The sequence below is a fragment of the Amblyraja radiata genome, chromosome 7 (assembly GCF_010909765.2).
Source record: "Amblyraja radiata isolate CabotCenter1 chromosome 7, sAmbRad1.1.pri, whole genome shotgun sequence".
NCBI classification, from domain to species: Eukaryota; Metazoa; Chordata; class Chondrichthyes; order Rajiformes; family Rajidae; genus Amblyraja; species Amblyraja radiata.
The window spans coordinates 65112350-65139696 of NC_045962.1; the positions used below are offsets into that span (position 1 = coordinate 65112350).

Sequence of the window (27347 nt, forward strand, 5' to 3'; positions counted from 1 at the left end):
TGCATGGCAGATTCAATATAATGTGGATAAATGTGAGGTTATCCACTTTAGTGGCAAGAACAGGAAGGCAGATTATTATCTGAATGGTGTCAGGTTAGGAAAAGGGGAAGTACAATGAGACCTGAGTGTCCTCGTACATCAGTCACTGAAAGTAAGCATTCAGGTACAACAGGCAGTGAAGAAAGCTAATGGCATGTTGGCCTTCATAATGAGATGAGTTGAGTATAGGAGCAAAGAGGTCCTTCTGCAGTTGTATAGGGCCTGGGTGATACCACACCTGGAGTATTGTGTGCAGTTTTGGTCTCCTAATTTGAGGAAGGACATTCTTGCTATTGAGGGAGTGCAACGTAGGTTCACGAGGTTAATTCCTGGGATGGCAGGACTAGCATATGATGAAAAAGTGGAACGACTGGGCTTGTATTCACTGGAATTTAGAAGGATGAGAGGTTATCTTATAGAAACTTATTAAATTATTAAGGGATTGGACACGTTAGATGCAGGAAACATGTTCCCGATGTTGGGGGAGTCGAGAACCAGGGGCGACACTGTAAGAATACGGAGTAGGCCATTTAGAACTGAGATGAGAAAAAACTGTTTCACACAGAGAGTTGTGAATTTGTGGAATTCTTTGCCTCAGAATGCAGTGGAGGTCAATTCCCTATATGTGTTTTCCCTATATTGAATTTAACGTATTTGTGAAATGTCAAATAAATTAAATAACCTTTGATTAATTGCAACACCTACTGAAGTTGATTTTTTTTAATGTAATTTAAATTTCGATCCAATTTGAGATTCTAGCTACCAAGACAGATGTGTACAGCAATTTGTTCTTCCCCCACACAATTAAAGCATGGAATAATCTTCACCCTACCATAGTTACCCAACCAGATGCAACTAAATTTAAGGTAGCTCTTTCATCCCAAAAACCCTTTCTGGCTTAAGTCCTCCCTCCACCACCTCCAGTTTAAATTCCATTTGGAATATTTTGGAGGACCAAGAAACCAAGAAATGTAATTGGGTTCATTTAACTCTTAAGTTACTGTAGAAAAGATAATATTTATCAATAACACTTTTACGGATATCTATATCATATCATTGGTTCACAAGGGTGCTGGAATCTTGAGCAAAGCACAAAGTACTGGAGTGACTAAGGGGTCAGGCAGCAATGTGGAGAGAATGGATAAGCAACATTTTGGGCCGTTCTCTGCATCAGACTAATTGTACTAGGGGTGTGAATGTTGGAAAAGAGGTGGGGACTGGGCATAACCTGGCAAGCAATAGTTGGATACAGGTGATGAGAGGAGGGGGTTGATTTGCAGTTTGATGGACAAAGGCTAGAGATGAAAAGGGTATCAGATAAGAGTCATGAAATGTAAAGGCAGATGAAGGGATGTCGGTGGAAGGGGACAATTGGATAAACGTGTGTGCACCAGACAGAGGAGGGGGACAGGAAAGAGCTCTCTCTCTCTCTCTCTCTTAAAATGATATTAAAAGTCTGTCATGGACTGCAAAAAGATACTGTTTCATTACATATCTTCCATTTTGTAATGACTGGTGCTTTGAATAGAATATTTCCTTGAGTTAAGGTATTTTGATAAGTTAATTTAGGTGAAAACTGATGTAAGCTGAGAATAAGTTGGACTTCAAAGTTCAATATACATTTACAGCATTTATGACACAAGTTTTTTTTACAACATTTTAATAACTCAGCAGGTAAGGCAGCATCTCAGGAGAACATGGATAGGTATTGTTTCAGGTGGAGACCCTTCTTCGACATACATTTTAATTTTGCTTCGAATTTTTGATAAAAAGACACACATGTTGGAGTGACTCAGCAGGTAAGGCAGCATCTCAGGAGAAAATGGATAGGTAATGTTTCAGGTGGAGACCCTTTTTTTAGACATTCATTTTAATTTTGATGAGAATTCTTGATCAACTTTTTAGCACTATTGAATGAACTGAGTTAGAATATTAATAGAGTGATGTGGAACTTGAAAATATACTTTTAAAATATGTTAAATAATATATATTTTTAAAGCTGAAAACACCAACAAGGAAAAGTGGTCAGAGGAGAATGGTTTAAAAATGAGACCATCTATCAAAGAATTTGAATGTTAGCAAGAGCATTCTGACAAAGATCCTTGGACTTAAAATGGTAACTCCAGCATCTTTTGTTTTTATTCCGATGTCCAGCATCTGCAGTTTTATTTTGATTTCGAAATTGTTTTAACTGTGTTAATAATTGGGTCAGTGGTCGGTATTTTAAATTTCATACATGGGAAGCTCAAATAACCCAACAACATTCAACTATTTATTAGATTAAACTGCCCCCTGGTAAGAGATTCTCTTGAATGAGCATATTGTGAGTGTGAGCACATTGATATGCATTAGGATGTCTTAGAATGCCAATTAGAACTTAAATTTAATCCATGAGTGTAACAACTCTATTTCCTCACTGACCTTCAGAAATTATTAGCCCAGCAAAGATATAAAGATGGGATGGAGGTTTTATTCCGACCCCTGCCCCTTTAGTAGCTTGTTGTGGTATTTGGAATTTCAAAATGGTATTCAATGATGTCTAATTGGTCACATTTCGTGCAGCACATTTAATATTTGTGCAATAATATAGGCCTCTGGAAATTTTAATAAAGTTCAAAGTATGTTCACCATGCTCTTTAAAGTAAGATGAAGCATCCTTTTGCAAATAATCTTGGAATGTAGACCAATCGTAACAAAAGCATGGTGACCTACTGTTCAGTAAAGGAAAATATGAAAAGTGGGCACTATTTTAAAAATGTGTGAATATTGATGAGTAGGAAAGCCAATAGATTAAATTGGATATCAAATATCTTTTAGCTTTCCTACTCATCGATATTCACACATTTTTGAAATATTATCCACTTTTCATATTCTCCTTTACTGAACAGTAGGTCACCATGCTTTTGTTACGATTGATCTTCATTCCAAGATTATGCACAAGCAAGGCAGGTGGGGCTAGTGTAGATGGGGCATGTTGGTCTGTGTGGGCAAGTTGAGCTGAAGGGTCTAAGCTTTTTCACCCAACGCTTCCCACTGACACCCTGCCATGATAAGATACAAGATTCAATTTAATTGTCACGAGTGCCGATTAAGGTATAGTGAGATTCGAGTTCTCATACAGCCATACGAAGTAAAAAGCAGAAATACACATTGCACATAAAATGATGTTTAACATAAAAGTTCGCCACAGTGGAATAATAATAATAATAATAATTCTTCTTCTTCTTCTTCTTCTTCTTCTTCTTCTCCTCCTTCTCCTTCTTCTTCTTCTTCTTCTTCTTCTTCTCCTTCTTCTTCTTCTTCTTCTTCATCTTCTTCTTCTCTCTGCTTCTTCTTCTTCTTCTCCTTCTTCTTCTTCTTCTCCTTCTTCTTCTTCTTCTTCTTCTTCTTCTTCTTCTTCTTCTTCTCCTTCTTCTTCTCCTTCTCCTTCTTCTTCTTCTTCTTCTTCTTCTTCTTCTCCTTCTTCTTCTTCTTCTTCTTCTTCTTTTTCTTCTTTCTGCTCCACATTCACAGGCTGGCATCTGGCAGAGTCCCCATCTCCACATGCTGGCATTGAAACGCCCAACTCCAGTACAAAGTCTGTTGAGCTTCACCCATGCTCCTCTGGGGAGGTCAGACCCTGGACAGCTTTTGTCTGGTGAAGAGGTGTAGCTGTGTAATGGAGATGAGGTTGCCTTTCACTCCCCTGTGACTATTTGGTGGCTATCCTGTGTGCTTTTGTCTCAGTTGGCTGGATAGATGCTATGGGTTGTTTTCCATGTGCAGGACTTCAGTCGGGGTGGCCTCTGCCCTCTGCTGATAGCCTGATGGAGGAGGTGATCTGGGTCCATGGCACAACAAAATAGTGCCAGAGTTGCTGCTTGCCTTCGGATCCCTGCAGGCGGAATGCCTGCAAGTATAGGGAGCTGCCCGACTGGAGTAGGTTGAGGCCACCCAGTGATGGTTCGCAAGGTGCTGTTCAGGCTCGTGTCTACCAGGCTAGTATGTCTACTTCTACTCCATACGAGTGCGCAGCACTCAGCTGGGACATACACAAGACCTAAGGCAGTGGTGCGAAGAGTTGATCAACCGGCTCCCCAACTTGTTCCTGCCAGGCGTCGGATGAGGCCGCCACGTGTCATGACCTTGTCGCGGAAACCAGCCAGGTGTTGACGAAATGTAAGCGATCTGTCCAGCTTTACGCCGAGGTAAGTGGGTGTTTGTTGGAGGTCCAAGCGCCTGTTGTTAACGAAAACAGCGAGCTCTCACTTAGCCTCCTTGTTGTTTAGATGGAATGCTGTTGACATTGTTTTGCCTTCGCACAGCTTTAGACGCCACTGTCGTAGGTCTACTGCCAAAGTCCCCGTGTCTTAACTCAAGGACCTTTCGATTGTCTTCCACTCTTTATGTCTCATCAGGATGGCTAAATCGTCAGCTTATTTTCCAGCGATGGTCTCTGAGAGGTCATGGATGTACACGTTGAAAAGCAGCGGAGCCAAGCCGGATCCCTGTGGGATGCCATTCTTCAGTCTACATAGCCTACTCTGCTGTCCATCACTGGTCTTAAGCACAAAGCTGTGGTTTGATATCAGCTCCATGATGTAGCGTACCATGCGCCTGTCTGGCAGCACCCGAAGTAGCTTTGCAGTTAGTCCCCGGTGCCACATGGTGTCATAGGCAGCTGTCAGTCTATAAGAACAGCTCCTGCCTTCTCATTTGCCTCAAAGCAGTCCTCGATATCTTGGGTGCGGAGGGTTACCTGGTCTACAGTAGATCGTCCTTGGCGGAAACCAGCCTGCTCGTGGGGTAGTTAAGGGTCTATGATGGGGTTGATACGCCCGTGGATCAGCCTCTCAAGGAGTTTGTATGGGATACAGAGGAGCGAGATGGGCCGGTAGCTTTTAGGGTCATCCTTTGGCTTTGGAAGAGTGATGACTGTTGCACGACGCCAGATCTTTGGTATTTTGCACTTCTCCATGGAGGTCGACAGGTACTGTCGGATCCAGTTGGTAGCAGCATCTCCAGAATGTAGTAGAAACTCCGGGTGAATGCTGTCAGATCCAGGGGCCTGTCCTGCTTTCAACATCTTGAGTGCTGTGGACATTTCCTCAGGGGTGAAAGCCATTGTTATGTCCGTATCCACTCTATCAGTTTTCCGTGACTCTGCCACCTCTTTGCTCACTTCGCGTGAGAAATCACGGTCAGAGTTTGTGAATCGACCATTCTTGACTAGTTGAGATGCGATTGCGTTGGTGGCCCGGGTTTGGATGTAGCTCTGCCGGTCAGGCGGTTGACTGTGTGCCATGCTTTACGGCTCGAGTGGGTGAAGTCGAACGATTCAACTCTCAATCCAGCATTATTGTTGTCTCGCACCCAAGCATGTGAGCAATGTAGTGGCAGTGGTTTCAGAATCCTCATTGGTGCCAGCAGCAGTATGATCTTCGTATAGCTGTTGACACTCATCATCCCAACATGGAATGTAATCCCTCTGGTAGCCATGGGGGATGACTTTCTTGCCTGCACTGATAAGCATGTTGCAGTAGGCTTGGTAGAAAGAGTCCAAGTTGGTCTGGGGGAGGGAGGCACGAGGCGGCTGCATTGGTAATTTGTTGGAACTTGTCCCAGTCGGCCTTGCGGAAGTTCCACCACTTCACAGGTTTGCTCGATGTTGGTGCAACCAGTGGTGTTGTGGTGATGAGTGATGGTCGGTGTTGTGACCGTGGGAACTTCTCCAGAACCTGGCCACGTTGGTGGCTGATGGTTCTTTGTGTTACTGGCAATGTCTAAGTCTGGGTTTGTACCACTGTTCCAGCGGCTGAATGGAAGCTGTTTGGCTCCTTTGGATCATACAGAAGCGTGAGGTCATTGGCAGATGCCCAATCTATGAGGCCGTTTCCATCACTATTACATCTTGAGTAGCCCCATTCGGTGTGGTGGCAGTTGAAATCGCCTGAGTATTCACAGGAAGGGGTGAAAACTGGTATGGATGTTGCAGCCAGATGCACTGGGGGAGGTTTGTACACATTGATGATGGTGACATCCTGGACCTTCACTGCAAGCCATTCCAGATCTGAGTTTTCTGCAGACTGCCCTTCTATAGCCCAATCCGTGTTATCTCTGACGAAAGTGGCTATACCATATTTACTACTTGGTGTGAAAGTAGCTAGTGTGAATTCATGAATTGCGAGTTTCCCCACTGTTCCGCAACGTGTCTTCTGCAGGAGTATGACAGTCGCTTTGTTGGCGTATGCTAGCTGGTGAGACCTTCGACATTCAGTTGTAGTATCCCAGAATCCTTGCCTTTGACGGCAACTGCCGCCTGCTCTGAAAAGAGTGTGAAGCTTGACTCAGGGCTGCGACACTCAATCGTGGTCCTTTCCTTGGTTTGGTTTTGTGTTATCGGCATGTCTCCACAAAATATTCCACGAGAGAAGACTAACTGGATTAACAGGAGAGACCACGAGAAGGTTGCTGACTTCTCTCCCTATGATGGAAAGCAATAAAGTTCAGTCATCTTCCTCCTTCATTCACCCGTGCTCAGGGCCTTTGAACGGGGCCGTTGCCGATGGTCTGCTGTTCAAGCCCCCTCGTTGGGATGATCGAAACTCAGGCATTGGGACAGATTGGAATACTCCACGGCATGGAGCTCCCAAGTCGGCCCCTTCTTACCGGAAAAAGTTGCTTCATGGTGTTAAAGTCCACAGGCCCCGCAGTCGGAGCTCCAACACTGGCGATCCTCGGCAAAAGATCCCAGGCTCCACGATGGTAAGTCCACGCCACACCCGCGGTTTGAAGCTCCGGGCCGGTCTCCAGGAAAGGTGACACGGAGAAAAATCGCATCTCCGTCGAGGTAAGAGACTGAAAAAGGTTTCCTCCGATCCTCCCCCTTCCCCCCCCCCCCTTCCCCTACATAAAACATACCAAGGGATATTAAAACAAATATTCAAGACATACTTAAAATAATAAAAAACAGAGAATGGAAAGACAGATTGCTAGCGAGGCGGCCATTACAGTGTCACCCAGTGTACTTAAGAGGCCAGAATTTTTGTACATCCTCCTAAAAAGACCTAGATTTAACCCTAACACAATGCCCATGTCTCCAAATTACTTCCAGCTCAAAGTTAGGAACTTCTGAGCAACTGTCAAGCACTGATCCCTCATCTCATCTCCTCCATGTTTGCAAAACATGAGCGCATGCTCCCCCAACAACCAGATTTCAATCTCTGGAACACCCTATTTACCACTCCACCATATTCCTCTCTCCCATTGCACCCCCCCCCTCCCATTTCCAAGCCCCTAATCATCTCAGCATCTCTCCTGTCCAAGATGTGAGTTACTGAAACAAATCAAACGATCAACAGGTTTATTTGTTTGTAAAAAACATGTTGACTGCAACCATAATCTTTGTGGCCGTTTTTCAAACTATCATTTGAATAGTTTACATTGCATTGTTTTGCAATGCTAGCCAGCAGTCTCATAGTACAATCAGAAAATATTCTGACAGTGTTAAAGCAGTTATTGATGTCTATGGATTGATATTACAAGTGTGGGATTAAAAAATAATAAGAAATGCTAACTCATTTAACTTGGCATCATGTTTGGCATGGGCACTGTGGGCCAAAGAGTGTTACTGTGCTGTACAGTTTTATGTTCTATGTAGTAGATGCAGATGGAAGGGGCATGATGGCCTTCATGTAAAGGAAGGAAGATATGCAAATATTTATGCTGCAGTATTCTAACCAGACATTGAAGATCAAGGGATAGGTGAGTTTTTTTTTTTGTTGAATCATATATTCAGGATTATTAAAGTTACCCTTATTATAGTTGCATGTTTCTGTCATCAGAGAGTCAGGTTTATGACCTCCAAATCAAACACCTTCCCTGGGACGCGCAAAGGGAATCTAATCCCCACATGACCTTGATACATCAGTTGGCATCAGAGGTTTTTTTCATCTCCTTCGCACAGAATTCGAACATGAAATTTATATATAATATCTATAGCTTATTTTCACTGCATCCCAACCTGCAGGGAAGCATTGAAATGTTCACCTTCAACTCGCACTCGTTCATTTTATATATACACTGCAACTCCCTCAGCCCGAACTTCGCACCAACACTAATGATATCCTCTGGGGTGTAACTAACTGCATTGATTTTCTGCAAATTTTAATAAAAACAAAGGAAGTTTTCATGAATACTGGGAACTTGTTATTCAACTAGTATGTGCCTGGAGATCAGAGACCTCCATAACTATTGAGAATTGGATAAAACATCAAAAACATATTTTAGTTTAGTTTAGCTACACTAACCAATTGTTCAGCAGTCACGCATTCAGTGATGGGAATACTTAGTTCGCACATAGAAAATTGCTGAATATATACACACACAAGTTCATTCCATTCCTATGTTAATGTACAATAGATTTATTTGTTGGAACCTAAACTGAGCAATACAAATTCATCCAAGGGATGATTGGTTTTACTTTGAATTGCAAATTCAGTTTTAAACTATCATAACATTTCGTAATACTGATGGAGGTAATATGACCAATTATTTTTGGGTTAGATCTCAAAAAAGTGATACATTTTCATTCTTCGCTAGTTCCTTGAATCATTTAAATTGATAATGTTCTTGATCCATCTCATCATGTTCCTTAATGAAGATTGGATGATTTTACTGTCATCACTGTTGCTCTCATTATTTTGGTGTTAATCTTAAAGCGAGAGCATCCAACCAACTTTATGACCAGTTACATAAATGTTTCCAGGCTTAACTTTGGTAATACCTCTTGGTTTCCATTGGATGGTTTCAAGTCAAATTAGGGAGAAGTACATCGCTCTAGTTTAACCTCAACTTCAAATATACATCATAGACAACAAATACTTCAACAATCCTGTGAACCAATACAACAAAATACTGCAGGTTGGCTGGATGGCTGAAGCCAAAGATAGGCAATAAAGGGAGCTTTTTCTAGTTGACTGCCAGTGACTAATGGAGTTACGCAAGGGTCGATGCTGGGGCCATTACTCTTCGCGTTGTATATTAGTGATTTGGATGAGGGATTGAAGGCTTTGTGGCAAAGTTTGCGGATGATACGAAAATAGGTGGAAGGGCATGTCGTTTAGGGAAAGCAGGGACTCTGCAGAAGGACATGGACAGGTGGGGAGAGTGGGCAGAGAAGTTGCAGATGGAATATAGTATAGCAACCTGTGGAGTCAGGCATTTTGGTAGCAGGAATAAAGGCGTAGACTAATTTCTAAATGGGGTGAGAATCCTGAAATCAGAGGTGCGAAGGAAGTTAATCTGCAAGTCGAATCAGGAGTAAAGAGTGCTATGCTGGCATTTATTTCAAGAGGGCTTGTATACAAAAACAGGGATGAAATGTTGAGGCTCGATAAGGCGCTAGTAAGGCAACATTTGGAATGTTGTGAGCAATTTTGGGCACCATACATGAGGAAGTATGTGTTGGCTCTGGAGAGGGTCCACAGGAGGTTTACAAGAATGATCCCAGAAATGAGTAGGTTAACATATGATGAGCGTTTGTCGGCACTGGGCCTGTACTCACTGGAGTTCTGAAGAATGAAGAACCTCATTGACACATACTGAATAGTGAAAGGTTTGGATAGAGTGGATGTGAAGAGGATGTTTCTACTCGTGGGAGAGTCTAGGACTAGAGGTCATAGTCTAAGAATTAAAGGACTTTCTTTTAGGAAGGAGATGAAGAGAAATTTCTTTAGTCAGAGGTTGGTGAATCTGTGGCATTCTTTGCCACAGAAGGTTGTGGAGGCCAAGCCAGTGGATATTTTTTAAGGCAGAGATAGATAGATTCTTGATTAGTACAGGTGTCAGATGTTATGGGGAGAAGGCAGGAGAATGGGGTTAGGAGGGAGAGATAGATCTGCCATGATTGAATGGCGGAGTAGACTTTATGGGCCAAATGGCTTAATGCGACTCCTATCCCTTATGACCTGATGACCTTATAATCCAGTGACAATGTAGTGTTTACATATTCACCCCTACGAAAGAGACGTGCTCTATTAAAGTTGAATTACAAGCATTGTTGTCAGTGATGTTGGCTTTCGAATTCCTTTCCACTGTGAGAGGTACTGCAAATGCAGAATTGGAATGTGTTCTTGGTCACATATGTTACATACATACCAGAGTAATAAAACACATATCCAAACTGTGGTCTTTTTCATTTCAACAAAATGAACTTTCAGAAGTGCATTCAAATATGCATACTTAACACTACAGGTCCATCACAGATTTTCTGGCACCTTTCTGGATTATCCATTTTGCCAGACAAAAACAGGTCATGGACTGAGAGGAGTCCAATGGTACCCAAGTGGTAGGCCTAGGTCATATAACCATATAATATAACCATATAACAATTACAGCACGGAAACAGGCCATCTCGACCCTTCTAGTGCGTGCCGAACACATAATCTCCCCTAGTCCCATATACCTGCGCTCAGACCATAACCCTCCATTCCTTTCCCATCCATATAACTATCCAATTTATTTTTATCAGGGAGCCAAGATACTGGCCTGCAAAGTCGGCCTCGGAAGTCGGCTATGGGAACAGATCTGCCGGTTCCAGACGGGCCGGAGTTCCTGAGCTTTGGCCACAGGGAGTAAATTTGTCCCGGCGATCAGCCATGGAAGTCTTGATGAGGTTGAGATTGGCCACCTCACCTGACCTAGGTGCCACATTTTCGAGGGAGAGTTCCAGGGGAGTATTTCAAGTGTGCTCTCATAATTTTATTTTGTCCGGATTAAAGGAGTTTCCGGACCACCAGTTGTCAGACACTTGACCGTGGACATGTACCAAGCAGTAAGTATGTATAATTGATGATACATTTCTAACTAACAGAAAAGAACAAATTCTGAATGCATACAACCAGATATTATATATAAAATATAAAGGCTTACCCAGTGGTTGTCTTAGTTTATGGTAGACATGTACAACTCCACCGTTCTCCAGTTTTGCAAGTGTTTGGACATCCGTGCCATTGAATCTGTTGATTTTAGTCATGCTTACTTTGTATTTTGCTGTGAAATTATCCAAGTTGATGGCATATATGAAGTTTTCAAACATTGTCAAACTGTAGAGATGTCTAACCTGCAAATAAAATGTGATTTAACATTGAAATTTGTTCGGACATCATTGCATAAATTATTCATGTCCATTTTCATATTAACAACACACCTCTTTTGTATGACCATTACCACTGGAATGATTAAGTTTCAAGTATGACTACTGTATTGTGCAAAAACAATAATTAAAGAAACAAAATTAAATATGAAGTAGAAATGTTATTACAAAAACTGATTGATTTTATAATTCATATTTATTTATGCAAATGCAATTACTTCAGTATAATTGCCTATCAGAAGAATTGCATGATTAATTTCTGGAATGAAACAAAGTTTTGTGAAATTTCATATCAGCAATGCAGTCAATCTGTTCCCAGCAGAAGTAAATATAACTGTTCAATGAGAGCATGATTGAAGGCCGCATTAATTCACTTATCTTCTTTGGTACATGAGACAGATGTTTGGTGCAACAGAATTATCTCATTCCACACCTCCCCCCATCTCCCTCAATTGCCCCCCGCTCCCCCCTCCCCCCCCCACCCACCCCTTGAACATTGACTCTGTGGGCCTGCAAATTATTCTCTCCCAATTTCCTTTAACATTTTTTGCTACCTGCCTACATAAAGCATTAAATGTGTCTTCCCTTTAACATGAATTATTTGACAAATATATGAAAATTATCTCAAAAGGTGCCTGAAATAGATAAAGATCTAAATGGAGTTTCAACTATTGATCTTAATTATATGGATACAAGAGAATGGAAAGGGAATAAAATTTGCAGGAACAGGATATGCTATCGTGAAATAAAATAAGTCTTTCTGTTGCTCATCCTCTTTCTTTCCCCAATCTTAAAAAAAATAATGCTTGTTCAATGAAATAATGCATCTACTATCAGGATAACCGCTGAGAGATAATGGTCTAAACGCTAATCTGAGTGTGCAGCCCAGCAGTAAATGTTCCACAAATCTCTATGGACGTTAAAAAGGATGGGATTCAACTAACAATTTGTAAGTGAGAACATTGTTCTTTTTATAGTACGTGCGCAGCGGGGCTGACTGGAGGAATGGCACTCCCCACAGAACAATAATTATGTGGAATCAGAATATGGTTTGGTTACTCACTTTCAGCCACTGGAACAGCCCTTAAATGACATTGATAAAATACAGGTCCACCACCAATTTTCCAGAAACTGGAGGTCCAGCCCCTCCTTTAATCTGGACAAAATTACGAGAGTGCACTGGAATTGCCCCGGAAATTCCCCCTAAAATGTGGCGTCTAGACCAGGTAAGGTGGCCAATCTCCACCTCATCGGGACTTCCGCACCTATCGGCAGTCCGAATTTTCTCTTTCCAGCCGGGACTATGGAACTCTGGCCGAAGCTAGCAGAAATATTTCCACAGCCGACTTCCATAGCTGGACTTTGCGGCCGGTATCTCGGTCTCACGGCAGTCTAGCTGGACCGTTCTAGTACCATTGGAATCCTCGGAGGCTGTGACCTCCATTGGTCTGGCAAAATGATTAATCCAGATAGGCTCTGGAAACAAGAGTGCTGGAAAATCGGATAATAATCTATATTACATGTGGTTTTTTCACATATAAATATATTTTTTCTTTGTACATTTTAGAACAATTTCCCAAATGTTATAAAATCCCCCTATGACAAATTTACCAGTATAATTTAGAAGGTGAATTTTAAAGAAGCCACTCTGTAAAAAGTTTAGTTTTTAGTTTAGAAACACAGTGTGTAAACAGGCCCTTTGGCCCACCAAATCCATGCCGACTAGCGATCCCCGTATATTGGTTCAATTTGAAACAATTGGAACAATTTACAGAAGCCAATTAACCTACAAGCTTGCACGTATTTGGAATGTGGGAGGAAATTGGACAACCCCGGAGCGGCTCCACACAGTCACAGGGCAAACAAACAAACTCCATACAGACAACCACTCATAGTCGGGATCTAACCTGGGTCTCTGGTGCTGCAAGGCAGCAACTCTACTGCTTTGCCACTTTGGCACAGTCTTAAATAACAATTCACATCAAAAATACATGTGTAAGAAGGAACTGCAGATGCTGATTTAAACCGAAGATAGACACAAAAAGCTGGAGTAACTCAGCAGTACAGGGAGCATCTCTGGAGAGAAGGAATGGATGATGTTTCAGGTAGAGACCCTTCTTCAGATTTCATGTGGAGGTGGCATATGTCTTGTTTGCCTTTGCAGATTGGGACATAGAATATAAAATTTGAGATGCTAATCTGCAACTTTGCAAAATGCTGGTTAGAACACACTTGGATTATTGTGTTCAGATTTATCTGTCACATTCGAGGAAGAATGTGGTTCCACTGATGAGAATACAGGCAGTTTCACCAGGGCGCTGCTTGTTTTAGAGGAATTTAATTATGGCAAGAGATTGAATAGACTGGGCTTGTTTTTCCTGGAACAAAAGAGGCTGAGGGATCACATGATTACATTATAAGAGTGCCAGATATGGTAGAACTGTCAGAATATGTTCCTAATGGTTGGGGTATCAAAAACAAGTAGGCATTGGTTTAAGGGAAGGAGTTTTAAAAGTTATTTGAGGGAAATGTTTTATTTCCACACTAGGAACGATTGTTATGGCGTGCTCGCTGCCAGAAGTGGTAGAGTTAGATACAAGCAGTTATGTTTAAGATACATTTAAACATGGACTGAAATAGGCAAGATACAGGAGGATATGGATTTAGTGAACCCAAATGGGATTAACGTATATGGGCAAAAAGGTTAACATGGATGTGGTGGGTCAAATGGCCCATTTCTGTCCTGTTCAATCTCTGACTCTATAACCTTCCCAATGAAGATATTCCTCCTCATCTCAATCTTAAAAGGATAGCCTTAATTTATGAAATGATGTCCCCTTATACAAGATTCCTCCACCTGAGATCATTTCAGCATCCACCCTGAATATCTTCCTTACAAACTAATCTATATTACTAAAAGTCTGATCTTGACCGCTTTTGACCCACTGTACTGCGATTTCCGAGAGAACACAGCGACCTACGGCCGTCAATTTTGACCACCTCGCTAGGAGCCCACGTCTGCCTTCCTGGACCAGAGGATTTTCCCCATCGATGAAAGATCAGAGAGATATTAATGTTTTTTTTTTAAATCACCATTCTCTCTGCTGCCCCTGCTGGAGGGAGGGGGAATGACTATAGAACCAGGAAGTGGTGTGCCTCACTCAGTCTCTGCAAGATGGAGGTCACTTCTCTCTGAGCTCTGAATAACACTGAACACATGTCTACTCAACTGTGAGTGCCCTTAATGTGGTTTGAAAATGAAAATATGGTTGGTTTGAAGTAAAAATGCACTGCCTGCAAATGGTTGTTTGGGGGGTTTGGGTTGAAGTAAAAAGGATCTCTCTCTCTCTCTCTGCCCTCTCTCTCTCCCCACCTCTCCCCCCCCCCTCACTCCCCCCCCATCTCCCCCCTCTCCTCCCCCACTCCCCCCCCTCCCCTCCCCCCTCCCCTCCCCCTCCCCACCCCTCCCCCCCTAACTCCCCCCCCTCTCCCCCCTCTCTCTCTCCACTCTTTTCTCCCCCTCCTCCCCACCCACCCTCCCCTAAACCCCCCTCCCCTCCACACCCCCTTCCCTCCACCCTCCCCCCCCTCCCTGCTCCCCACCTCTACCCCCTCCCCTCACCTCACCCCCCTCTCAGCACTCCTCTCTCTCCCCCTCACTCAGCACCCCCTCTCTCTCCCCCCTCAGGTGCTGTCAGTATGACTCATGTGATTACAGCACATGTTGTGGATGCAATGCACAGCAACCATTGTGCACTGGCAGTGGAGGGAATTAATAGTTAGAATGGTGAATGTTGTGCCATTCAAACAAGCAGCTTGGTGTGGGATGATTTCAGCTTTCAAGAGTGATGTTGGCTCTAATGTGTCCTTATAGTGACAGTATTGCATTCAGGTCCAGTTGATTTTCTGGTCAATGTGCATCACACTGCCCCTACACTTCTCCAAGACAAGCATACCCTTCATAACTACTTTTGTGTTTTTCTTCCTTGCAATAAACTCAAAGACACTTTGACAAATGTTCCTTCCTTATTCCAAGTGCATTCCATATTTATGAAATTGGTTCGATAAAAGGCAGAGTGATTGTTCAAAAGTAATTACTGCTCTACTGGGGTCACACTTATATCATATTACACAAGAATAACAATTTCAGTGGCTATTTTGCAGCAGGATTGTTGCAAAGAAAATGTGTAATGAATGCATGCAAAGTAAGCTTGTCCCTCCACAATTATTACTGAAACCACTGTTAAAATTTCTGATTTGGTTGATTAGGGATGCCAGGATCTGATGAATATACCGAGAGGATTATTCAGTCTCTGTGGTGTACCTTCTCCATTTGCACGGAATTTACAATCTGACACTCCCTGTTCGAGATCCAGGAACAGTGAAGTTATCAAACTGTTGAAAACTCAATCGGACTGAAAGATGCTTAGACTGTAAACCAAGAAGTAATTATTTTAAAATAACCTCGTGCTTGACCATACAGATTTTAAGATATAACAATGCCGAAAACTAACAATTTCACTATCATTATATCTTGAATGTATGGCTCATTCTGTGAATACTGGTGTTCTTTGTTTTCATTTGTTTGGTCATAAGGAATAGGAGTAGAAATAGGCCACTCGGCCCATCAAGTCTACCTCTGCAGTTTAATCACAGCTGATCTATCTCTCCCTCCTAACCCCAGCTTCTTGTTCAGCTTCTTGGGGAAAAATGTCTCATTGTTGCATTAGATACACCAGATATTCTCACAGTTCTTCACTTCAATTAACAATTTATTATGAACGAATGTGTACCTAATCAAAAATCCCTAATAAAGACTCTCCTAGTGGCGGCATGCTGTAAAGGTTGCAAATTCGTTTGCTCCCTTAACTTTTAACTTTTGCTTACCACTATTTCAATGTTACTTGTTATTACTTGATTTCAAGGCACGGTCTAACTTTTCTTAAAGTGTTGATACTCGTGTAAAGGATGGAGACAAGAGGGAAAGGAGCTTCTCCAATGAAGGAGCATGGGGAATGCACAGCTTCTGACTGATATCTTAGAAACAATATCGAAAATGAACAAAGTGAAATGAAAACAAGATTTTGCAGTTTGGAAGAAATGGTGAAAGGAATTTCGAGCAAAATGAAGGAAGTTCAAGACAAGCTGATTATGTTACGATGAATCTCGTGAACAGAAGGAACAAATTGATAACTTGCGAACCCTGGGCCAGGAGAGAGATTTGAAGACTGAAAAACTGGAAAGGAAAATGAATGAAAATACTCAGGCAGTCCAGCAATACAAGATTAAAAATATGGATCTGGAAAACAGAAGCCGTCGACAGAATTTGTGAATTGTTGGTTTGCCGGAAGGTCAAGAAGGAGATAATGTTATAAAATATGCTTCTAAAATGATAAAGGAGACTTTCAACATCGAGCACTAAGAAAATCTTCCAATTTTGGATAATTCACACAGGATCGGGAAGAAATCTGCTCCCCAAGATAAACCGAGACATTTGATTGTTCGGTTTCACTTCTTGCAGATGAAGGAGAATACCCTCCAGGCAGCAAAAAAGTTGGGCATGGAGATTTACTGTTCTTAATTTGACAATATATCGTTTTGTAATGATTAAGAATTTATTTGGATGAGTTGTTTTTTTAAATTTACCTTTTAGAATTTTAGTATGATGGTATCAAACAACAACTTTTACCTTCTCTAAGATACCGTTAATTTAATATAATTGTATTATGTATTAATTTTTAAGATTTTCTTTGATGGCTTTTCTATTTTTAAAATTGAAGGATTTTTTCCCCCCCTCTTAAGACAAACAAAGTGAATGCAGTTCTTGTTTTTCATATTTTGACCTTGGATAAATAATATGAAGTAGTTCTTGTGTTCCACAGTTAACATGTACTTTTTAACCATAACATTAATTTTGTTTTGGCTAGTGAGTGGTAAATATGCCTTCTTTTTACGTTGGGTGCTGTCGTTAGGAGAGATGGGGGTAGGGGAGGAATTAGGTAGCGTACTGACTGTCTACTGGTCAGTTTCGGGCTTTGCATAGGTGGGGGGGGGGGGGGGGGGGGAGGTCTTTAGCTTCGAGCTTAGTTTTTTCTATCTGTGCAGAATCTGAACTACAAAAATGTTTGAAATGTCGTCACTTCTGGCTCCGCCCTAGATTTTTCTCCTTCCAGTATCATGAACTATTATGTCTTAAGAAATTAACCCTTTACATTACACATGATTTTTACAAACAATATGGATAAAGTTATTAACTTCCTTTCATGGAATGTGAATGGTTTGAACCATCCCATTTAGAGGAATTTAAAAAAAAAAGTTCTTCATAGACTAATTGCTCAGATTATCTTTGTTCAGGAAACTCATGTAAGGCAAGATGACAATCAACGATTTTTAAAGTTTTGGAGAGGACAGCAGTTTCATTCAAATTCACAGGCTAAGGTGAAAGGAGTCTCTATTTTTAATGACTCCTCAATTCCGTTTGTTCATTATGAAAATTTCTGATCCATATGGTAGATTTTTGGTGATTACTGGTGTTCTTCATAACCAAAAAGTTGCTATGGTGAATGTTTGAAACATATAACATTTTTACGACTAACCCAATATTAAGGCATGCACTTAGAATATGTTTTCAATTTCGTAAGTATTTTGGATTGAATGATTTTATTTTATCGAGTCCTATCTATATCTATTTTTTTCTTCCAACCTTCTAGCATTGATCTAGCCTTTCTGTTATGGAAGAGGAAGGGATTAGTAGCTTTTCGTGATTTGTTTTCGGATGGTTGTTTTATGTCTTTTGAACAACTCTTAACTAAATATAATTTACCTAACTCACATTTTTTTAGATATTTACAAATCAGACATTTGTTTAGGGCTACTTGACCCTTTATTCCATTACCACATCAAATTGATATCTTGGAATTTTTTTAATATTTGAACCCTTATCATGGCTTAATAACGACTATTTATGAGTTGATTTTGAAATTAAAAAAATATACATTTGATAAAATTAAGAGTGACTGGGAAAGAGAACTTCAAATTTCTTTATCCATAGCAAAATGGGAGAGAATTCTTCAATTAGTTATTACTTCCTCAATGTGTGCAAGACACGCTTTGATACAATTCAAGGTGGTTCACAGAGCTCATATGTCAAAAGATAAGTTAGCTCGTTTTTATGGTCAAATAAATCCTACCTGTGGCTGATGTAATTCTGAAGTGGCCTCATTGACTCATATGTTTTGGTCCTGCCCACTTTTGGAAAAATATTGGAAAGAAATTTTTGATACTATCACTGTAGTTTTAGGTATTGATTTACAACCTCATCCTATTACTGCAATTTTTGGGTTACCAATATTAGATTCTATTCATCTATTTTGTTCCGCCCATCGGCTGATTGCTTTTACCACATTAATTGCCAGAAGATCTATTTTATTTAAATGGAAAGACGCTAATCCTCAGATTACACTCCATTCGTACTCTGAAACGATATCATGTTTAAATTTAGAAAAAATTAGGAGTGACTTTGTTGAACCCTTGGTTAAATTTGATAGGACTTAGGGAAGATTTATTCAACATTTGCATACAATATAAATTGTCCCCTCTCCAACTGTTATAAAAATTATTTTACCTTTACTAGGTGGAACGGACTTGACGACAAACAGGGACTTAAATTGTTGACATTTTTTGCAGCCCAGATTGTGTTTTGCTTTTTTTTTAGTTTAGTTGGGGTTTGTTTTTTCGTTTTTTCTCTTTTTTACTTTTTTTTTCTTTTTATCTTTTTGTTTTATACATATGTTATCTTTTAAACACTTAACTATATTTACATAGAGACCAGGAGGTCTATATTCAATGTGTATTTTGTCACTGGACTCATATTTAGGTTATACCTGCCATTAATGTAACCCTGATCCCTATGTATCGATATCATTGTTATGTTTATCATTATTTTTTTGTTGTCTTGTTTTTGCTTTTGAAAAAAACTAATAAAAGGATTTTAAAAGAAAAAAAAAACCCTAAATAGTTTGACGAAAAATACCAGAGAATGACATGCACCATATAACAGTACAACACAGGAACTACTCCTTGGCCCATGATGTTGAGGCCAACCATGATGCCAAATTAAACAAATCTGCCATCTGCTTACCCATGATTCATATCCCTCCAGTATTTGCATGTACAAATGTCCATCCAAATGCCTCTTTAATTTCATTATCATGTCTGTTTCTACCATCATCACGATCCCCATTCCCCACCGCTGGCACCAACCACTCTCTGTTTAAAAACGTTCCATGCACATCTCTTTTAAACTTTCCTCCTGTCATCTTAGGCAATGTCCGTGAGTACTTAATCATTCCGTCCTGGGAAGAAGACTGACAATTTACCCTATAATTTTATATATTTGTGTCAGGTTACCCCTCAGCCTCCAACACTTAATAAAAACACTTTTCTGAGGAATTTATATTGTAAGTAATATTTACATATTAATTGAGCAAAATATCTTGTTAAAGATTTTACTTGGACAATTCCTAGGATTAACAAAAAGTTCAGACTGGACAGAAGTAGAGCTATGTTTAATCCACCTGGCTTTTAAGTCTGCTTTCACAAAACAAAAGAACTACCATTGTTTGCTGTAGATCCACATCAAACTAACTTTCTTCTTGTCTATCAGTTATGTCTTTTGAGAATTTATTTCTTGCAGTTCAAGTAATGTGCTCTGGTGACAGTATTTAGTGAGGCAAAAATCAATATGCCTCAAGTGGCTGTGAGTTAGGAAAAGCTAATTGTTGTAAATATTTATGCATAAGTTCCCTGTCAGATGGAAATTAATGGAATAAAATATAGAAATCCACTATGGGTCTGGAAATAATTAAAGTTATTTAGAACTGAACCTTCTCAAAACTAACGTATCTCTCTTTCCCATCCCTAGCAAAGGAGCTTGGAGCTTGGAGCTCAGAGCTGAAATGCGAACTTGAAAGTTCAAGCATTTTATCTCAAATTTCCAGTACCTGCATTTTTTTTTACACATAACTGCCATGTGTATTAATAATAATAATAATAATAATAATAATAATAATAATAATAATAATAATAATAATAATAATATAACTTTAATTGTCATTCAGGTATACACATAGACACAGTGCACATTGAACAACATTTTGTTGCATTGACTCTTCAAAGTAGCAGCAGAATATAACATTTATATCAGGCGATCAGTAAAAGTGCTTAGTGTGTCCATAAAAAGTGCTTCATGTGCATAGTTCTGTAAAATAGATATGTAGGAACGTTTTTAAGTGGCAATGTATAAGAAAGTTCTAGCCTCGGTTTGATTGTGAGTTCAATAGTCTTATGGCCTGGGGGATGAAACTGTTGCAGAACCTGGTTGTCCCGCTCTTCATGCTGCGGTACCTCCTCCCAGAGTTCAGCAGTGTAAACAGTCCATATTGTGGGTGTGTGGGGGCTCCGGTAATGCCCTTAGCTCTTGTCAGACAGCGTTTGTAACCAATGTCCATGATGGAAGGAAGAGAAGTCCCAATAATTTTTTCCGCTGTCCTCACCACTCTCTGAAAGCACTTCCAGTCCGCAGCTGTACAGCCGCCGCACCACATAGAGATGCAGCTGGTCATGACTGATTCAATGGTGCTTCTGTAGAATGTGGTGAGGATGGGAGGGTGGAGGTGTGATCTTCTCATCCTGCGGAGGAAGTACAAACGCTGCTGTGCCCGTTTTACCAGAGATGTGATGTTTGTAGTCCAAGTTAAGGTATCCGTTATATGCACTCCCAGGAACTTGATGCTTTTCACCTGCTCCACTGCTAAGTTGTTGATGCACAGCGGAGTGTGACTGGGCTGATTTTTCTTTCTGAAGTCGACGACAATCTCCTTGGTTTTGTCCACATTTAGGAGAAGGTTGTTCCTGCTGCACCAGCTCACCAGCTGCTCCACCTCCTCTCTGTATGCCTGGTCGTCGTTGTTGCGGATGAGGCCCACTACTGTTGTGTCATCCGCGTATTTGATGATATGGTTAGTAGTGGACCTGGCGACACAGTCATGTGTCATCAATGTGAAGAGCAGCGGACTCAGGACACAGCCCTGAGGGGAGCCGGTGCTCAGTGTGATGACCGAGGAGGTGTTCTTCCCCACCCGCACAGACTGGGGTCTTTCAGAAAGGAAATCCAGGATCCAGTTGCATAGTGTGGTATTGAATCCTAGGGGTACCAGTTTGCTCACCAGATGCTTGGGGATTATCGTATTGAATGCTGAGCTGAAGTCAACAAACAGCATCCGCACATGGGTGTTCTTCTCCTCCAGGTGTTGTAGGCTCAGGTGGACTGCAGAGGAGATAGCATCCTCTGTGGAGCGGTTCGGGCGATAAGCAAACTGGAACGGGTCAAAACTGGAGGGGTGTTTAGAGACCATGTGCTGCTTAATAAGCCTCTCAAAGTACTTCATTATTATTGCTGTGAGTGCTACGGGGCAGTAATCATTCAAGCAGGTTATTGTGGACTTTTTGGGAACTGGTATGATGGTGGCTGTCTTGAAACATGATGGAACAATGGCCTGGTTCAGGGAGGTGTTAAAAATGTCTGTCAGAACCAGGGCCAGCTGGTCGGCACATCCCCTAAGCAGACGCCCCGGTATGTTATCCGGTCCGGCTGTCTTTCACTTGTCAATGCCCTCCAGGATTCTGCGGACTTCAGCAGTTTCAAAAGACAGTGTCTGTTCTCCTGGTTGAGGCTCTAATTTCCTCACTGTAGTGGTGTTCAGTGCCTCAAACCTGCCGAAATGATTATTGAGTTCATTGAGAAAGTCTGTGTCATCCTTACGAGACATCCGAGGGGCCTTGTAGTTTGTTATAGCCCGGATGCCTTCCCACATGTTCCTGGTGTTGGTATCATCCTGGAAGAAACCCTGGATTTTCTGTCCATGGGCGCGCTTTGCTTTCCTTATTTCACGGTTGAGGTTGGCTCTCGCTGTTCTCAGAGCCCCCAAATCACCAGATTTAAAAGCCGCATTCCGTGCTGTTAGCATGGCACGCACCTCTGCAGTAATCCAATGTTCGTGGTTGGCCCGGGTTGTGATGTTCTTGATGACAGTGACGTCCTCCATGCACTTCTGCATGTATCCCGACACAGACATGGCATACTCATCCACATTGATGTTTTGGTTGTAAGTGGCTGCTGTCCTGAACATGTCCCAGTCCGTGCACTCAAAGCAGTCCTGGAGTGCTTCTATAGCTCCCTCAGACCAGATTCTAACCTGCTTCACAGTGGGGTTCTCTCTGATCAGCAGGGACTTATAGGCTGGGATGAGCATTACAGAGAGGTATGAACTTTCCCAGTTTTGACATAATTTCACAGGCTGCTTTCACACTGACTACCTGAGGGGAGCATATACAGGGAGAAGAGAATGGGGCCAAGGGTGGAACCTTGTGGAACCCCACAGCAGAGGCTAGCTGGGGAGGAGAAGGAGTTGCCTATGTTAGTAGAGAAACTCCTACCTTTGAGGAAGGAGATGAACCAGCTCAGGGCTGTGCCATCAATACCAACCCCGTACCGGAGATGGTCAATTAGGATGGTGCGGTTGACAGTATCAAATGCTGCGCTGAGGTCGAGAAGGAGCAGGATTGCACAGTCGCCGGAGTCAATGGTGAGCAGTAGGTCATTATGTACCTTCAACAAGGCAGACTCTGTGCTGTGATGGGCCCTGAAACCTGATTGAAAAGTTTCCAAGACTTGCCTTGACTTGAGCTGCTGTGTTGGGAACCTCATTGAAAAAACCCTGACTTCCATTTGTGTCCCCTTACAATGACCTAGCCACGACTCAGTTTGGAGAAACTGCATGTCAGGCTGCCGTTGGGAAGCTGAGCTTAACATTACTATCAGTCAGCGCTGATATGCAGGTAAAAGACCATAGGTTCCAAGTTGTTTGATAACACAAGTGGTGCCAATCCCCGACAATATTCTCTGTGCACTTTTCTGGAAACAGCACAGACCCGAAACCCACACCACAACAGGTCATCTCATTCTGCCATTCAACGCCACCCTCACAAGCAGTTTTTCCACACCTTTATATCGGCCTTTTGAGAATTTTCAGAATTTGTCAATTTGTTAATATTTTAAGTTTTGATATTCCAATAAGTTTTAATAGTTTTCATATTGTGTTTCTGAGGGTTTATTAATGTATAAAATGTTCTTGTTTCACTTGCATTTCGTCCTATCCACCATTCAGGGCTCATGTGATCCCATTACATCAGGCAAGGTCCTATCAGTGAATGGGGATGAGTCTTTCTGACAAGATCCCGCAAGTGAGAACAATCTGAATATTGTTTGTGGATTTGAAGAGAGTGTGCAGAAATTATTTTAGTTTCAACTTTGCTCAGCACCATGCTAATTAAATACTATCTAACATTTCACAAACTGAGAAGAAGGTGCAGCTTAGAGGATGATACCACATCTCAAATGAGCACTGGATATAATATGAGTGGGTACCATCTATTTTCCAGATATCCACTCAAAAAGAAGTTTGTCAGATTGCTAATGAGGTGACACATTTCCGTCTCCAAAGCAACCCTAAGGATAATTAGTTTTCTCTAGAAATAATCTGCATGTGACCCATATTTTAAAAGATAATCTTTTAAGTGGGTGTAGAAAATCCCACTCCAAAGTCAGCAGATGGCACATTGCTTGAAATACACCAACAGAGGGAGAAATTGGAGAATCAGGAGAGTACTGACAAACTGGAGAGTGGAGCAAATATTTGGCAAATGAAATCTGATGTACAGAAGGGAAAATTGTAAAGTGGTGTGGAATAGACCAAGGTTCACATTAAAAAAAACTGTGGATTGATTTGAGAATAATAATAAACACAAAACAACTTGGTTTTACCATGCACCAAAAATACTATTGTTAATAATTTTAGGCCTCAGCTGAGGCATTATGTGCCATTTTCGGCAAGATTTTAAATATGTGGACTACACAAACGAGACAAATCGGCCACCTTCACATCAAGGTGAACGGTCAATTTCACTTTGACCTGAGAGTGATTTTCCTGCTCTTCAGCACTCAGTCAATAAAGGTTATGCTGACAAATTTTCAAATTACTGAAAGTTAGGGGAAGTGATCCATGTTTTGCAAGATCTCTATTTGGGAGTAGATTATAGAAAGGCATTGGCTTGTTGTCATATTAAGAGTTGACCTTTTATTTTAGACCTGAAACATTAACTCAATTTCTCCTTCCATGGATGTAGTCTGGCCTGCTGGGTATTTCCATTTTTATTTTAGATTTTTTGCACCTGCGGTTTTGTGAAGTGGTTTATTTATTTTCCTTTATTTTATTCTGCTTTTAATTTCTAGTACCTAAAAATGTTTTACATGTTTTCTTTTTGTTATTTTAATTTGTTTATGTTTTAAGCTTAGTCAATTTTTGAAATTCTTTAGTCTCAAATTAGTGCTGTTTTTATAAGGTAGCATTGTACCATTTAGTCTCAAATTATTTAATCCCTTTGATAGCAATGACCTGGGGGGAGGTGGCCGGGCCAGCACAAGTGATACTATTTATAGTTTAGTATATTGCAAAATTCCTTGTTAGCTTGCTTTGTTCACAAAAACTTTTAGATCTCTTTATATCGGCAATCAACTTTACAATTTTTCTACTAATCACCCATTGCCTCTCCTCAGTCTTCCAACCAAAAATAAATTTCTGCGGTTAGTTACATCTACCGCATGCCCACACGTCCAATAACATATCTATGGCCTCCTAAGGTCTAACACAATTATTTATGTGCATTGACATGTTTGTGTCATTTGCAAATTAATTGTGTGAAAATGCATCAAACACTTTTTTGAAAGTTCATATGGCTAACACCACTTTCGCCATTCTTATGCATCAAATAATTCAATCAGGTTGGAGTTCAAGGATTATTCTCGTTTAAATCCATTCTGCCTATCTTTTATATCCCATATTTGTCGAAGTTGCCATCAATTTATTTGCAGATTATTATTTCTGAAAGCCTTTCCACTAACAATATTAGATTAATCAGCCTTTATGGGTCAGGTTAACGCACACAGATTATGTCTGCTCTTTTCCTGGCCACACGGGTTTTGTCCAGCTGCTCTGACTTCCTCCCACATTAAAAAAATGTCTTGGTTAGTGGTAGAGACTGATGTTAGGAAGCTCTAAAGTCGCAGAAGGTTTGACTAGCCCCGACCCGGGGTCCGATCGCCCGGCGCGAGGAGCTGAGATCCCCCTGATGCGGGAGTGTTATCGCCCCAACTCAGAGGGTCTGACCACCGGTTATGGGAACCAAGATCATTCCAACAATGGAAGGCTCGAAGCCCCCGACTGCGGGAGAACAAATAAGGGAAGAGATTGAAGTTTTTTTCCGCCTTCCATCACAGTGAGGAATGTGGAGGAGTCACTATGGTGGATGTTTATGTTGAAATTTATTTTGTGTGTCTTGTGGCTTTTTATTGGTTTGACTGTATGGATATTTGAGGTGCATACAATACAATCTTCTCTATTTTATACTGTGAGGTGTCAGAGTGGTGCAGTTGATCAAGGACCAGGTTCAATCCTGATCTTGTCTGCATGGTTTGCACTTTCACCTGTGGCTGTGTGGGTTTCCTCAGGATGCTCTGCTTTCCTCCCACCCATTAAGAATGTGCAAGGTGGTAGGTTAATTGGCCCTAGTGTACAGGTAAAATCTGGGGAGAGAAAATTACGTTGATAAAGCAAGAAGAATAAGATTCTGGATTAATGCAAGGTTGGTAGAAATGGGTGCTTGATGGTCAGCCATCCACTATGGGCCTGTTTCCATGCTCTATGGTTTTCATTTGTACACAGATTATTCATCTTCCTCTATCTTATTTTCATTTATTAAAACGTAACCATCAGTCGTGATTGAATGGCAGAGTAGACTTCATGGGTTGAATGGTCTAATTCCCCTCCTATCACTTAGGAACATTAAATATTTTTTAAAAAGCTTCACAATACACCAGAAAGTAATTAAAATGGAGTAAACAATAAAATTTGATTGTCTTTCCCAAGGCCGGATTTAGATGAAGAGAGGACCTAGGCAATTCCACTTGTGAGGCCCCTCCCAATCCCCCACCCCCACGACGAGAAGATGATGGAAGAGTCCACCAGATTTACACCGATGTGCAGCCGAGCGTGGCGAATGAGATAAGAGCTGGAAAGTTGCACTTTTTATTTATTGCCAGTGCTAGTGTCGGCTTAAAACACTATTATTTTGAAATGGAGGGCAAGTAAATTACTGAAGTGTTGTTTAAAGACTACAGTGCATTGTGACAGCATATGTAAGAAAGGCCTATGACAGTGTCAAAAACATTATACACCAGGTCCGTATGAAGCTTTTCAAAAAGGGGGATGGCATGGCAGGATTACAAAATTTTTATGTGAAATAAGTGCACGCAGAGCATATCACAAGCGCGAAGCTCAAAGACCCTTGCGGCCGGGGTCCAGGGCATGCTTATGGACCCCGGAAGCTCTGGGTTTTTAGATGCTCTCTGATGCATTCTGAGCCTTATTTTGGAGCATTTTTGCACCAAATTTATGACCAATAGTTCAGAAATAATTTTCGTTGAGTCAAGCATAATGAGTCGTTGGAATGGGATGATTGGGATCATTGTTGTATACATTTTTTTAAATCAAGAATTGAAGCTGTCCTTGTTTTAATAATCAAGTTGTACTGTAAAATGTTATGTAAAATGTTATAAAGGAGCATGCAAACACTACAAATGAAATACTGTCAGTTTTTGCAGTAAATAAAACCTTTTTTTAGAAAATGTTTTGTGTGTTGAATTGATTGCCTGTTACTGTTCGACTGTGTTAGTGTGTGCACATTAAAAATATGATGCAAAATGAAAGTCGCAAACTATGGAATACATATTTTTCAGTATTGTTATCAAGGAAAAGAAAGCAGTTCCAATTGTTTGATATTATTCTTATGGAGGAGAAAATATAATTGCTCTAAAACTTATCTTAATTTTGCAATCTCACTAAATATAATCCTCCTTTCCCTCTCCCCCTCCTCCTTCCCCCTCCCTCTCCCACCACCTGTCTCTCCCTCCCCATCTCTCTCTCCCCTTCCACTCTCTCTCTCCCTCTCTCTCTCTCTCTCTCTCCCCCTCCCCTCCCTCTTTCTCCCCCTCTGTCTC

At 41.1% G+C, this 27347-nt stretch overlaps 1 protein-coding gene across 1 annotated transcript in view; it reads right to left on the minus strand.

Annotated features, from left to right (window-relative positions):
- Positions 1 to 27347, minus strand: part of lrp1b (LDL receptor related protein 1B) — a 1292371-nt gene that overhangs the window by 795204 nt on the left and 469820 nt on the right. Inside the window, exon 9 of the mRNA XM_033023505.1 lies at positions 10951 to 11140. Coding sequence (XP_032879396.1) covers positions 10951 to 11140 — 190 coding nt within the window. The remainder of the gene's footprint in view (positions 1 to 10950; positions 11141 to 27347) is intronic.